The sequence below is a fragment of the Lissotriton vulgaris genome, chromosome 11, assembly GCF_964263255.1.
Source record: "Lissotriton vulgaris chromosome 11, aLisVul1.2, whole genome shotgun sequence".
NCBI classification, from domain to species: domain Eukaryota; kingdom Metazoa; phylum Chordata; class Amphibia; order Caudata; family Salamandridae; genus Lissotriton; species Lissotriton vulgaris.
Genome location: NC_141699.1, coordinates 1,106,903,783 through 1,106,920,172, shown reverse-complemented (window position 1 = coordinate 1,106,920,172; position 16,390 = coordinate 1,106,903,783). Strand labels below are relative to the sequence as shown.

The 16,390-nt window shown below is 42.0% G+C and overlaps 1 protein-coding gene across 1 annotated transcript in view; it reads right to left on the bottom strand.

The window, feature by feature from the left end:
* LOC147684248 (putative cation-transporting ATPase 13A4) overlaps window positions 1–16,390 on the bottom strand; it is a 387,249-nt gene that overhangs the window by 225,003 nt on the left and 145,856 nt on the right. Inside the window, exons 15-16 of the mRNA XM_086944648.1 lie at window positions 13,800–13,950; window positions 6,004–6,090 (exon numbers count right to left, since the gene is read on the bottom strand). Of these exons, the coding sequence (XP_086800774.1) occupies window positions 6,004–6,090; window positions 13,800–13,950 (238 nt within the window). The remainder of the gene's footprint in view (window positions 1–6,003; window positions 6,091–13,799; window positions 13,951–16,390) is intronic.

The window sequence follows — 16,390 nt, the reverse complement described above, 5'->3', positions numbered from 1 at the left end:
GCATTGTGATGAAAATGTTGAATGGCGACATCTCTATGAACCCACATAGGTCCATTGGATCCTGGGTGCATATCTTTTTATTAAAATCACCTAGCTAAATAACACAGAAATGTTTAGGGTGGAACTCTACAAGGTCCTCTAATACGTTACCTAAGATTCGAGGTACAGATTCAGGATTTTGGAAATTATTATTAGAATAGTTCACAAGGAATATGTCCCACTTTGTGTTGCCTTTAATCGCCAAGATGTGAAAATAGGGAGAAGTAGTTAGGAAGCGCAAAACATTAAGGGCAGCTTTGTTGGAACTCAGTGTAAGTAAAGAGCCCCTATGCCTGCTTCTGCACGAGTGCAAGGCTGCATAATTAAATGAACAAAACCCATTAATAAACATTGGTGCAATCACAGGTTTCTTGCATGCAAGTGACTGAAAGTCGGTCACGATGGCAAACCAGTCCTCATTATCCCGCTTACTGTTAAAACCGACAATGTTCCAAGTCAGAATTGGGGTAACTAAATCATGTACACCTGAGGCGTGGTCCTTAATGGCCATAATGGAAGGAACTAGGTTTGGACAACTGGGGAGTGCTGTGTAACCCCGGAGAGGCTGTGTGTCACAATCAACCTCAGCCCCTGCAGTCATAGATTGAGGGGGAATCTGGGTACTCTGGTGGTTGGCCATCTGTCAATTGCAGGAGTCCAATCCAGAAAGAGGAGTGAACCTGTTGGAAATGCACGGGTAGGTGTGATTACTAGGTGAATGCCAAGTAGCATTGGTTGATGGACCTGATACTTCATCTGGTGCCTTGTTGCAGTGACTGCTCGAGTAAGGTTTGTTGCTAGGTGGTTGTCTAATAGGATGACTCAAAAAACCTGATGCCACATCTGGTGCCCTATAACAGTGAGTGGGCTGACTTTTATAAAAACAAACCAAGGGAGATTGGGAATATCCTGGTCCCTGATTTAGGTGCCAGTTGGGGCTGAGACATTAGATCACTAACAAGCTAAGGACAGTCAAAATTTAAAACAACACAATCACCCTTGTATACCTTGGGAGAGCGACCAACCCACAAGGGTGCTCTGTGCCATTAATAAGTGGTTCTGGACTAGGTGCCCTGGCCTCATATAATTACATAACCAATGACGCTCTTTTGCCATAAGCTGGACAGTGGATTCTCTCTGATGGTGTCTAAGTGCTGGGACATTGACCAGGACAAGCCGCAAGAGGTAGGTTAAGACTTTGGTACTTGGCCTCCCTATGGTTCAGCTTAGGATCAATGTTAGGGTAGATATGAGATGGTCGCATCCAAATTCGTCAGATGGAACTGGCAACTATTAGTCAGACAGTTTACATTCCAACATGATGTCAGTCAGACGCTCATCCAACTGGCATTGTTATTAGGGCCTTAGTCGTTTTTCTGGACCTTTTTCCCTCCGCTTCGAGCAAGGCACTTTGTCAGGCTGAATTCAGTGTGGGTTCACCAGCTTGACTTTCTGCGAGGACCTGGTCAAAGTCTGGAGCTCCAGTGCTTTCAGCAGGATAAACCTGAAATACAGGCTGGGTCGTGGGTAAATGAAGCCGGCTTGACTCTCGATGTTGAGTCGGTCACCTTTTGGAGCTTTTTCAAAAAGTTGCTCCAAAGGTCTCCAAACTTTTGTAACTTCTTACTGAACTTACTCTTAAGGGTTCAAGGTGTCCAAAGCACAAGTGTAAGGGTCTGGAATTACTTTGACAGTCTTTGGGATGTCTAGACTACAATTCACACAATGTGCCTGGCCAAATCCTTAAATACTTAAAAGTCCATTGGACGCACTCCAGGATGGGGACTCTTGGTGGAGATGATGCAGGTTGGCTCTGTTAACCTGTAGGTTGCAAGGAGTCCATTTCTTAATCCTTCTTGAAGCAAGGCAAAGTCCTTAGGGCGGTAGTACCAGACTGTGCAGCAGGTGCATTCTCTCAGGGTGCAGTCTTTGGGGCGCAGGTCCAGATTGCAGCAGGGCAGTCATCCTTCTTCTTGTAGTTTCAGGCAGCAGATCTGAAAAGCTATGAAGCTTTCCCATATTTATTAATAGTTTCTGGGCATCAAGCAGTGGGGCACCCCTGACCAATGGGATGTAGGATGACACCCAAATATATGACCACGTCTGCCAAAGTGTGGCATATTCCTGTCCCCGAAAGCATCATTCTCTCAAAATCCAACATGGAGAAAGTCTCTCCGCAGGATCTGGAGCAGGCTAACCCAACCAACTGGTGTGGCTAATTTTCCTAAAGACTTCCTTTCCAAACCTCTCCCTAATCTACTTACTGGAGCTCCTGTGTGGCTGGGGTGGCAGGATGTGGGGATGGGCCTATGCTGTCCTTCTCCCTCTGGAGACCAGTTTGGCTACACTTTCCCCCTCCCTGCCGTCTTTGCTGCAGCTTGTGCTTCTCCGCCCACAGGTAAACCATTGTCTCTCCAGCAGGGCTGTTCACATCTTTTTAGAGCAGCCTGGCCTGTCTAAGCAGGGCTGGCCAATCAGGAGAGAACAGCTGAAAGGCTGGATTTTGGCTCACAGAAGAGAAAGGTTAATAACTGCATATACAATAGTTATTATAAATCTAACAGTGGCAAGTTGTTGGATTTATATCAACTATTAATTTTATACCTTGAAGTATATTTTGAGACTGCCCCTATCAATATTTATATTCAAATAAAATGTTACAATATTAGCCTTTGGAGCCATTCACTACAATAGGGAAAATAAGAATTGGCAGATTTTCCCTCAGCAGGGCCTATAAATCACCTGTTATGATGTCCCTGCTTAAAGTTACAAGGCACCCTACCCTTGGGATACCTAGAGGAGACTTTAAAGTGTGACTTATATGTAAAAATAAGTAGTTTAACACTTTGGAAGTACCATTAAATACAAAGTCAAAATTGCTTAAAATTGCGATTTAAAAGCAGCCTGAAAGGCAGGGCTGGCTTTTAAAATGACATGAGGCACCAGAGCAGTGCACACTCCAGGGCAGGAAATCTATTTGGGCCTCCAAACCTTGCAGCCCTATTATATACCAGGACCTTATAGATAGTTTAAATCCCCTTGCCCTATTATCTATCTACTAGGGACTTACAGGGTCTGTCATTACCAATTTTAATTATACCAAATTACCATGAACTTTTCACACAGAGCACAGGCCCCGGGCCTGGTTAGCAAAGCCCAGAGCACAGTATGAGTCAGAAAAACAGCATCTAGTGGTCAAGATTGGGGTAAAAAGGGACTGCAAACAGGTCTGGATTTCTCACACACACAAATAAAGTATCTGCATTGTGTCCTTGTCCATACGGTCCTTCTGTTACACAGGTGCTTTGAACATCCGTAATCTTCCAATGGAGTATCTCCATTTGAACATGCATGCCGACACGCTGTATTCCATGCGGCATCACCGTTCCAGTCAACGCGGTGTCCTTTGCATGAGTCACTCACTTGTTATTCTCATGAATATTCACTTTTGTTGCTGATGCTGTTATTAATGTATATTTTGGCATAAAGCGTTTTCTTTTTCTTTCAATTCACATGTGCACTTATCGTCAATGTCTTGGCACAACTGTCCTTTATAGACTGTTCCTTTTAGCATAAGTCAGAAAACTTTGCATCCTGATATATATTTATGCCTTTAAATGGTTGGCGGATAAGAGGACAAGTTGGTCACTTTTTTTTCTTTTTTTTTTAATGTGTGAGCACTCTCAACTAGATTTATCCTTTTTTCATATTAAGTGAGATATACAAAGAAGAGGATGAGCCAAGGACAGATCGATTTGTAAAATTCACATTTATGTTGTACTATTGGTTAGTATGTCGTCACATGTATGTCTGGTTTTTGTTAAGTCAAGCGCATTATCCTTTTTGGTTTGTGGTTTCTGCTTTCGAGGTCACTTCTCAAGCACTCACTTTGAAATGTTTTTCAATCACATGATCTATCTGCCAATTCTGGTCTGAGATTGCTTGACTTTGGTTTGTACCTGTGACACACAAGTTGCCTGTCATGCCACACACATGACCACACACTTTGGGAGTAATGAGGCAGGGTTACCATGACCCATACTTGACATCACATTTGCAAAATGTATTGAAGCTATCCCTGATGAAGGGTTATATACCTGAAATGTATTGGGTTCTGGTGCAGATGAAGAAGTCATATATGAATTAACATTTTTAATGGAATATACTAATGATACATACTGCAGATTTATGCACCTAAACAACAAGTAAAGAAGTGAAATTGAAGAACTTCAATACATCTTTTGTGGTTTTTTAAAGTTTTGTTTAATGATCAAACATTCGAAAGCCTGCTGGTTCATTTTGGTAGAGCGTCTTGGGGGTGGTTAGCCTGCCGGCTACAAGAAATTTCTTCAAGTAACATTTATGATGTTTAGACCTTATTGAGAAGCCTTAATCTACATCAATTGTGGGTGCTGCAACCTTTTCATAACATTGTGATTTGATTTAATTTTCTAAACAGATTTATATTTACCTTAGTATCGAACTTCAACTTTATATAAATGTCATCAAACTGACCTTACTTCAATGACTCTTGGGACGCAGTGGCGTAACATAAGCCCCCACAACCACTTCGGTATAAGGATGCCCTGATTTCCGAGGGGCCCCCTCCAGCACTGTGCACTGGCGGGAGCACCTAGCTGAGAGCACCTAACTGGGTCAGGAGAGAGGAGAGTCCCCTTCATGTACTTTGCAGGTCATCAAATTTCATCACCCCATTGTGGGACACACACATTTAGGGCAAGATTTAGTAAGGGTTTGGTTTTCTCATGCAAGGTGACGTATGGGCAACACACGCCCTTAGGTGAGATTTACTGTGCCATGCAGAGGGAAATTGCAAGGATCTAAATGGCATTGCAAATCTTGAGTAATATAAGGCAATTTGGGTCACTGCCGTACGTTACTGTGCCCTGGAAATGCGATCCATGCGGGGCATGGGTGCTTCCACGCATCAACCTATCAATCTTGGTGCATTTCCAGATTTACTAACAGTGGTAAACCTGGGAATGTATCAATATGGTACGCCTTCCGAGGGGAGGCATAGCGAAGAGGAATATGTTTATTTCTCTTTGTTTTTTCCTCTTCCTGAGTGTGCTGCATTTTGCAGCATACATAGAAAGAGGAAAAACCCTCAAAGGATTGCTTTTTCACAGAAGGTGTCCAAATCAATTCTTTATTTATGTTTTGGAACTCATAGGAGATCCACATAAAAGAAATACAACATACATTTGTGCATACACAGACTTTACATAATACAGAATAAGAAAGCAAATACAGACAAACATTTGATTCCTAAGCCCTCTAATAGATAGCTAAGAAACATTTAAAAAAGTTAAATATATTAAAGCAGAACATTTTATTGGGCGGATTGTACAAAGCATTTAAGAAAGAGCTCGCCGTCATGAGACCCAATTTTAAACATATATGTCTAAACCACTTTCTACGTGATATCCGCAAGGCGGGGCATATAAAGAGGACATGTTCAATATCCTGGGTGGACATATTACAAAGGTGACAAATTGCAGGAGACCTATACCATCTAGATGTTAAGTTATTTAGAGGGAGGAGGTCCTGCCTCAAGAGAAACCAAAAACTCCGTATACCGTGAGATATGTTCCAGGAAACATACGGTTGAATTTTCTTATGTAGGCAGGAGTCAGTAAATGGAGAGGGGCCTTTTTTTGCAAGAAATGCCTCCCTGTCTAGGCTGAAACTCAATTTTCAAGTGGACAGAAGGTGTCCCTTTATTCAGAAAACAATACCGACTGTAACGTAGACACCCTTGCACCATGGTGCATGGATGCCTGTGTCGGCGCTTGGCAGCCATAAATGCGCCAGTGCAGAGGGAGAGTATCTTAGTAGATATGACACATTCCTACCCCCTCCATGTGACGCAGAACAGCTAGTGGTCTTGCTACATTGCGTTGCATCCAATCTTTTCTAATTCTGCCACCCCATTGGAAGTACCTTGGTGGCCTTTGGTCCTGGTTTGAGAATTATTGACGAAGTTTGTTTCCCGACGACGTCTTCACTGATACTCTGATCCTCAATCTCCTGGCAGCAAAAAGAAGAAAATCATTTAGGGCAGCAATAAGAAATGTAACTAATATATATATATATATATATATATATATATATATATATATATATATATATATATATATATATATATATATATATATATATATATATATATATATATATATATATACACATATATATATATATATATACATAACACACGCAGATAGATAGATATGTATATATATTTTGATTCATTTGATCATAAACGATCATGTAATGCTATAACACAACTATTCTATCTGTAAATGTTTTAAGATAGTGCAGTTGATTTAAAAAAAAATCGATCAGACGTTTGCTATCCGACGGAGCGCAGTAGGTCCTCAGTATTTAAGCAGTGTTTGAAGGCCTTATTGCAACTAAAAGAGCCCCTTTTTTATAAAGAATTGCCATTAAAAGTTTTGTCTTTCCTCTTTAGCCCATCGACAGTACCAAAAACAAGCATTGTCAATTCCAGTAGGTCTGGCTTTTAAGGAATGTTTTATGCTAATGGGAAGCCTTACTAGTAAATAGCACAGGAATAGATGTGTATCTGTGTGGAAGCAAAGAACTGTAAAATAATATTGGTGTAAGTTGAAAGGGCAGCCAACATTTGTACAGTGAAGCCAAATATAAAAATACATTTAGGTTAACGACTGCCCTCCTCCCATCTGTGCTGCTGCCAAATATTATCTAGTTTTCTAAGACACTTTTACAGTGTTACAAAGTCATATGTGTGCCCCAGAAAGTTCATGCTCAGGCAGTTGAATAAATAAACAAAATGACCATAGCTGTGTTGCGAGCAAGCACCTCTTTGTAGAAGCAAACACCTCCTGCCCAATTAAAACATGTACTCCAGGCTCCCAACAGGTGTGTAAAGCCAAAGCCCCTCCCTAGTGATGCCCACTTAAGTGTCCAGATGTTCTAGTATGTGGGATTTCCATGTAAGTTCTTAAATTGCTGTGAAATAGAGTGAAGTTTACTGTAGTAAGAATAATGTTGGTTGTGTTAGTCATGAAGCCTGTTGACAGAGTAATATTTTTGTACGTACAGCCTCTTCAAGTTGTTGTGCATCTAAGTCATCTAGTGGAAAGCTTTCAATCTCAATGATCTCATTATTAAGACTTATTAGTTGAGGGGATAAGTTCCCTCCTCCAATAATAAACACAATCCTTCTCAAGGTGAACACCTATATCACTAAATTAAAGTGAGCTAAAACTTCCTGCTAGCTCTGGCACAGAGCAGACATGCTTAACTCAGAGGCAAAGTTTAAAGCAAAGAAAAATCCCAAACCAATTTAGAAAAATATAGTATTATTCATTAAATATAATAACACCACAATTACAAAAATCCAATTAAGTTTGAATTTAAAAAATAGCACCAGAAACCATTTAGCGCCCACTGTGGTCACCTGTTGCGTTGGACTTGGACATGGGTAAGGTTTAAGGTCAACTGCAATGGACCGTGGGTCGGATACAAGAACTTACTTAATACAGGTAGAAAGTTACCTTCCCACTTGTAAATATTTATAGAACAGAAAGTCTTCAGTGTGGCAAGGAAGTAGGATGTAGCCTAAGCTGGGCCTGTCGATGATGGAGAGACGAAGCGCGAGGTCTCGATAAAACTGTCGACAAACACACGAAAGCTCAGTTTGTGAAAAGCTTAGATTTCATTCCAAAACAGCCTGATGATTAGATGCAGGCAGCAGCTTGGTCTGGTGAAGCTTTCCACTCTCGGACAACAAAACTTTTCGAGAGCATGCATTTCCGCAGTGAGTCAAGACTATCCATGGGTGGAGTTTGCGGAGTTCTGCTACACGGAACTCCGCGTAGTGCAGGGAAAACTCCACCGCTCTCCGTGGAGTTCCGCAAGTGTTAGAGTGCGGTAAGTCACGCTGCTCATGTTGATTGTTAGCACCAGGAGTTTACCTTGCACTGTAAAATCAGCACAAATTACACAATGTACAGCGCAAGAGGTCCCTGCTTGTTTCTGCCACTTGCGTAGATGTTCAGCTTGTGCTGACTACCGCAACCCCCTGCATTGAGAAATTACATGGGAGGGGGTCTATTGCATGATTCACCTTGCTTGCGCTCGCAACTTAACTTTGGTGAGCTGCACAAGAGGAAAAATTCCCCTCTGCTTCCGGGAGTTTTTTAGAACTCCGTGATTTATGCTGTGTGCAGAGTGGGCAACACTCTTTGAACTCCATCTGCGGAGCGGAGTTTACCGCCCACCCCATGGGCAAGACTGTAGGCTCAAGTCAAAGATGACTCGTAGTCACTGGATGCTGGTCTGTGGTCCTATTCAAGTGGATATGCTATAGAGAAGAACATAGTGGAAAATGTGGCAAAGTCAGTTCCACCAGCGTAGCACCCCTGCAGGCCAACTTGACAATTTGTTCAGGTCCACACTATTTCTCAGTGAAAAAAGTTGGCAACATGTTTCCATGTCCCAGACCTTAGGGTTAGACCATGAGTAGACCTCTTTTTTTGTTGGCCAAGAGTCCAGACCCTTAGGACAGCACTTGGAGGTCAGGACTCAATTCAGCAGAGGCCAGCAGAAGGGGCTAGGTCCCATCCTGTTGAAACGTATAGCACAAACAGTTTGTGATCCCAACTAACCATTAGAGTCATGTCTGGGATACTGGGGACAGGTAGAGCAGATGCAGTCTACTTCAGGTCTTCAAACAGCAGTACTGTCCTTCTGAATCTTCCATAGGTCCAGCTGTGTTCTGAGGAAAGTACAGGGGAGGTCACAGTTATACCCAGTTCCAGCTCGGTCACTCCCTAACCAATGGGGAAAAAGTTCCCAGGAATGGCTCTACCCACTTTTTAAACACTTCTTGTGTGTTTTATTGTAAATTGAAATCCAACAGTGCTCTGCCGAAAACCAACATGGTAGAACCTTAATTCCCCAGTGCAGAGCTTCGAACCGCATCACAGCAGTGTGGCCAGGGAAATGAGTAACCCTTCATCTGTGGTCACTCTTCACTAGTTCAGGAGAAATCTCTTCTCACACTGAGCCTGGTGCCTTACTGGCTAAAGGGACAAAGGAAGGAGCAAGCCTAGCTGTTAGCTATATCTGGGTTAACCTCTCGGAACTTGATTAGGTTCCTGGGCAAAGCCCTAATGGTCAGACTGCCAGAGAAACAAAACACCTCCACATACCCAAGACCTTTGCCTTAGCTTAGAGAGCAAATTGGCAACTCATCAAGGCGGCTACTCATCTCCTGGGTGACAAATCAATGCTTTTGCAAAAGGCCTACTAGAGGCGTTTGTCAGGTAACGTCTCTAAAAGTACCTGTTTCAAAATAGGCATTACAAATCCTAGTTTACGAATGATATGAGCTTCTAATAAATGTTTTTAAAAGTCCAAGAATGAACTTGGTAGTTGTGTCCTAGATGGAGATAACATTATTAAATATAGTATGGTATCCCAATGCTTTCCTTTTGAACATTCGATCCTGCTATAGTGAAAATAGCTTTTAGGGATTTTGTACTGCAAGTACAAGTTTAAACGTCCACTTTTAAATGGCACAGACCCAGGATTATGGCACTAAGGAAAGATTAGGATGACTTTAAAAGGTGAGTTTCAGGCCTCTCAAAAAGGGATATTTTGACAGGTTGAATTTATAGCTCAAACCGGCAAACCAGGCTACTATGATTAGCAGGCCTGCAATCATATTTGCACTGTCACACACAGTGGATGGCACACTGTGTACTGCGGGGCATCTGTGACATTTAACTTACAGGCCCTAGGTACATTGTGGTATGCCAATTTCATCATGTTGAAAGGGGATCACAGCTACTTTACGACTGGTTAGCAGGGCTGAGAACACAGAGTTCTACAGCAAGCAAAAACAGCAATGTCAAATATCTGGTGTGATACCGTATGAAAGATGGACATTTGCAACAACTATCTTTAATAGTGTTAGATTATTTGTTGCTAGGCAGGATTGAGTTGGTAGTGGAGGCAAGATTAATGATGCAGCAGTTTGCTAGGCTCTTAATAGGATGGTGGACTTGTGCCACAATTTCAAATGTATTTGTAAGTTAGAGAAAGATTTGGCAGTTTCCTATGGTTGCATTTGTTAGGACTAATTGCTCTGTTAAGATTTTGTACAAAGAGACCTTTAAAATGCTGTTGGAGATACGAAAGAACCAGGTAAGGAGTTGCTCAGATTATGTAATCGACTGGCCGCTTTTTAAATGCTTGCTCCATAGGTTCTGTGTGGCCTTGGACATTGGGTGTGGTCTCTTCGACGGGCATTATTGCTACTTTAGCCAAGAGTCTTCTACTTAGTCTAAAGTAGCTGTAAGCAAAGGGTTAGGGGGACTACTCTGTCTGGTGATAGAACTGATAATATCTGGTTTTGTGTGTGAGGCTGTTTCAATTCTGGAGCCACTTATTGGTTTCAAACAAAGAAAAGCAAAGGGAAAATACAGGAGGTAAAAAAACAATTTTACCCACCTTCCCTCCCTCCCTCAATATTATAGTAGATATAGGTTGAGCTGGCCAGTGTGAGTTAGCCACCGCCTTCTCCTGTTTTCCCCTATGATTCCTGTTGATTATTAAAGTCTTCGTGCAGCTAAAATGAAGAAAGCAAACACTGGGCTGTTCAGGGGGTCTTCATGTGGACCTATGAGTCTGTTACTTTTGCTGTAACTACTGCAGACTAGGTCCAAAGTTGTTACTTTGGTTGTTTTTGCCAGGCAACAGGCTGAAACTAGAGGAGACCCTGAGACTGGAGAAGAGGGGAACACCCTGCTATGTGCTACAAATCTCCCTAGCTCCCAGGGCAAGAGAGTGGAGTGAAGGGGCTGCCACCTCTGACGATTCTCAGAGCATCCAGAGCCCACTCTGTGCAAAGGTCCCCTCTTTTCATCTCTGACCCAAGCCAACCAGACCTGAGGGCCATATCGGAGGACTGCAAGGGAAATGTGAGTCGCAGTCTACAGCTGGCTGGCCATCAGTCCACGTTAACAGCGCCAATATCCTAGTGTGTGTGATAGATTCATTCTGATGGGTCCGGTCAACTCTAATAGAGAAGCTTGCTGACTATGGCAGGTTTGAGAACACCACTACCATTAGATCACTAAGGATCATGAGACTCAAGGAAGTTTTGAACAAATACAGAAATACGAGCAGGTGTCCGACGTGCACTAGAAGCATTAGCCATCCTGCAATGTAAGGAGTGTAAGTGGAAATGAAGCCTTCCATTTTGTGGGAGGGCAGGAGCACAGCATACATAGCATCTGCATCGGTAGGGGCAGCAGAAGCAGAACATAAGGTAAAAGAGCACACCACTACAGATCAAGGTCACCTCATTAGCTTCAAATGAAAACCTGATTCTTCTGCTTTTGTTTCTAAGTTTCCTAAGTGTGAGGGTGCTTCAGATATTGTATTCCTGGTGCTCCTTGACACTTTTTTAATAATTTAATAGGAGTCTTGCACTTACTCTAGTGACATGCTTGGTACTGTTGTGAAGCGTTTATAGCTCTGAGTGAATTTTCCTGATTCTTGCCCTTATATAGGTACAATCCACATTGCCCTTATATAGGCATAGAAATCAAACCCTTAGTTAGGCACAGCCCATGCAAACCAAATACAGGCATGGCTACTTCCACACATACCAAACGTCACAAGGATTTCTTGGAAAATTGGCTTAAGCAGTCAGGGACTTCCCCATGCTTGAATATTGATTTTGCCAAGATCTCAGTTAGTTTCACAATGAACAACTATGCATTATGACGTTCTTATGGCCGACTAGACGTCAAACTATGGCATTCCTAAACACCTTTAAGGCATAAATATACCTTCACTTGCTATACCAAACTACGGTGGTTTGGAGCAGTTCGACTATCTACTTGCCCGACGCAGCTCGCGACAGCATGTGCCGAAGGAAGCCGACTCTCCAGCTGACGCACTGATTAAGAGGCTGCCCTTCTCCTGCCGAGAATCCAGCTCCAGTGTTTCCGGCTCCCCTTGCGGGGTGTTGGAAAATAGAGTCCCAAGACAGAGATACCAGACCTACTTCATTCTAACCAAGGTATGGAGCTGATTAGACCCTAGAGAAACCTTTGGTAGATTCTTGGCCAAGAAAACTAAAACCTATGCTACACAATACTTACTTCTTCCCAAGTACTAGACTTAGGTTAGGTACATTGGGGTAGGCGTATTTTAGAAGCACCAGTTGAGTATTTTAGTCTGTGTTATTTATGTATGTATTTTTATGTGGCTTAGAAACCATACAATACTCTTACAGTATTATTTCATATTACTGTTTACACTGTATGCATTATACTTTGCAGTCTGCATACCAATTGTAGCAGTTCACTTCTCTTGCATGAGAAAGAAGACTGTTCAATAAACCTTTTTATTGAAAATGCCGGTCTCTCTATTATTTCTTTGCAACTGTAGAGAAACTAAGCATGCACGATTGACTGAGTGAAATACTTATCTATTGTTTCTGTTACTCTGAGAGATATATTCTTATTCTTGGGAAACAAAGTTGTCATGTTTATGAGATTGTCAGAAACAAATCCCTTCTTGTGTACTCAAGAAAGTTTCTAGTGACCTTTGAGCTAGCTGGCACTCACTATTAAGTTTAGTATATCAATAGAGACCTAGTCAACCTCAGTCCTACAGCTATAGGATATACTTTTCAAATGTGCAGAGCCTATTGGGAATATGGGAACAACACTGCAGCACATAAGCTAAATCCCCATGGAAAGAGAAAGTCAATCAGGAAAATCTCAGATAATATTTTGCAGACCACCAGCCATACAGCTAGCTTGTCAAAGAGGGAATCCAAAAATGTGTCCAACCTCATTAAATACTGATGTTATGTTATGTTATTAGGTTTTATAGAGCGCACAGCTGCCCCAGCGAAGGGGCGTCCCGGGGCTGGCCGCGGAGAGGGCACAGACACACATAACAGTCTAAAAAGTGGCAATGTATCCTGTCGCATAACTAAACTGAAGGAAAGAGAAAAGTCTTAATAGCTTTCCTAAAAGCAAGCAAGCAGAAACTTGCTGCCTTCTCTGTGTTCTCTACTAGCACCTCTATATTTGAGGTTTACTTAGATGTGGAGGGAAACCAGATAGATGCCAAAATGCTGCCGGATACTAGTTTTTGACACTGGATTGTAGTGTCTCCGTTTTCAGATTTCCTTAAGTGGACGTCTCTACCAACATTTTACTGCTGTAATAAAAACAGCCAATGCTTAATTTTGATCTTTAGATCTGCACTAGTTACCACGCTAATTGTGTTTCCTGAGACAACTGATCCTACGGTCAAGGGCCCAGCTGGGTTGGAATTATCACCGGCTAGGCAACTCCCTCGGACTGACTAAAATTTGGAAAGCCCTGAAGAGTCGTGGATTGTGTTCCATAAGCGACGAAACACGTGTCGACTGGCCTCTTAAGCATTAAATAGAGACATTCAAGAATATACTGTTCCTTGTTCATCTTCTCTCTTTTTCCTCCAGCAATTGAGAATGTGGTTATTTTAGAAAACTGTTACGCACACATTGTGATACGCTACTTTTTTGAGTGCAGAGGACAATCTTTTTCACAGATGCTCTGTAAATATGAATTAAAGGGCTACTGGAAGGGGTAGTACCATCTACAGCTGAGGTTTGTATGGTCTGACTCTTTGATATCAGTGTGATGGTGAGTATGAACAATGCAAGAATGAGTTACCCAAAAAGTGCCTTCAAACATCTTGAGGTCAAGTGGATCCCCTTGAAGTTTCCCATCGATGACCATCAGTGAGTGGCAGCTCGCGAGGGCTCCCAAGAGCGGCCCCCAGGGTAAGGCTGCACCAGAGTTGAACCTGTGAACAGCCTGAAAACTGAAAGAGAAACAATAGTGAACACTCATGCTTGCCTGTTAGTTGGGATATGGATATTGTTGTAAAAGAATAAAACATACAGCATCAACATGTGTATGAAGGTGGGCAGCATCCTAGTGACTCAACAAAGGCGCTTATGTCCATAAGTATGGAATATTATCTCCCTGTGTCTACAGGTGTCAGCTCACACTGATATCTATCACCAGAGAGTTTGACTCTCCATCACTGATGATGGGATGCCCTCCATTTTTCAAAGCTTAACCCTTGTAAACTAGTTGCATCACTTCTCTTCCTCTGTGCAAGTCTCTTCTGCATCTACTCAGCTTGTTTCAGGCACTACTATGTATTTTTACATCTCTTGACTTGACAAACAGTGTCACTCTTCTTTCTGACCTCCTTCTATCATTATTTCCTCTCAAAAAGGCATGATCTACTCTCAGACTACTGTTTCACTAGTTCTCCTCACTTGACCAAATCATACCAATTTTCTTTTCACAACAATGGCTAACTTGCTCTTTGTGATAACCTTCTAGCTTTCACGCATGACATACAATGCACTTGTCATGGGACAACCACCCAGAAAGCTGAGGATGGCAGAGTTTACAGAATGACCACAAGCTTGGAAAGATCTATGCCTGGGTATTCCCATGTGGAGCTCTCTATTCCGAGTTTCTGCAGCATCCTTTATAGTGTGGGGCTTCCTCCCGCCATCAGAATCCATTTCTGGGCCAGTACTGTCATTTCACAGCTGTCCTCATTCCTCTACTGAACAGTCGCTGATCTCTGTAGCTATTTATAATTATTTTGTAGTGTAGTTTCTTCCTTCCCAATAGGCTCTGCGCATAGGAATAAAATAAACAGCAGTTTAGAGGTAGGACTGAGGTCGACTAGGTCTCTACTGAATATGTTAGACTTAATTCAGTATGCCAGCTAGCTCAGAGGTCACTAGAAACTTTCTCAAATGAACAGGGAGGAGTTAACTTCCCTGATTAGACAAGAAGGGATTAGCTTCTGACAACCGCATAAACATGACAACTTTGCTCCCTCCAGAATAAGGAGTATATCTCCATAGTTGTGTGAAAACAATAGATAACGATTTCACTCAGTCAATCGTGCATACTTAGTTTCACCAGAGTGCAGAGAAATAGAGAAACAAGCGTTTTCAATAAAAGGTGTTACTTATTGAGCAGTCTTCTTTCTCATGCAAGAGAAGTGAATTGCCACAATTGCAATACTTATCCTAAAGTAAAGTGCGTACAGTAAAAGGAGTATTATGAAATAATACTGTAAAAGCATTGATATGGTTTCTGAGCCATATGATACTTAAAACGGATAAAATATATGCAATTACATACAATGATAAAAGTTGACTAAACGTACTAAACTGGGGCTTCTAAATAGGCCTACCCCAGTGTACCTAACCTAAGCCTAGTACGTGGGAAGGAGTAAGGGAGTTGCAGTTTAAGTTAAGTTAGTTTTGCCAAGAATCTGAATCCAGAATTCTCTAAGGATCTAATCAGTTCCGTACCTTGGTTTTAGAATGAAGGAGGTCTTGTATCACGTTCTCAGGACTCGCTCTCCCAGTAACCCGCAAGGGTGACTGGGAACACTGGAGCTGGATTTTCTCGGCAGGAGAAAAGACAGCGTCTTTCTCAGTGCGTCAAATGGGAGGGAGGGCTTCCTTCGGCACTCGCATCAGCTGGGCTTTGTGTAAGTAGATAGCCGCACTGATCCAAACCACCGTGTGTTGATTAAGGCAAATGCTGGTATATTTATTCCTGGAAGGTGCCGTATTTGACGTAAGGTTGGACATAAGACGTCAATAAGAACCGTCACTAGGAACTGACAGTTCTTCAGACTCGCAGGAGTTCTAGGACAAATCAAAACAAAAGTATGGGGAATTCCCAGGTTGCTGGAGGTTTGGTTTGTTTAAAGAACTCGTTGTACTTTCTAGGAGTCTAAGGAAGTAGCCTTGCCGTATTTGGACTGCATTGGCTATTACTAAATATGGATATGATTCTTATGCCTTTATAAGGATATGATTTGTTATAACCACACAAGGGCATAAATCGGGGATATTTAATTAGGGTTCTAGATACGTTGACAACAATTTGAATCACAATATGTCTGTACATTTTTCTTTTGCAACATTTATTTTATTCATTATCTTTTTCTAGACTGTACACCACCATGTTGTCTTTGTCCCTAGGATGGCAATTTAAGGAGAAGTAAAAACATACATGTGTACTTAATGTTACTTTTACTAATAGTTTTATGGTACCAAACTCTTCGCTGTAGACATCCCAATGAATTGCACAGCAACATTTCAATGAAAATGGAAGGGTGATTTTGTTCCAGATGTCTGTATTTAAGTAACACATACCTCCCACAGATACGTGTATTTGAGTCTGTGTAGGACCAACCAGATAAGATCTCTGCA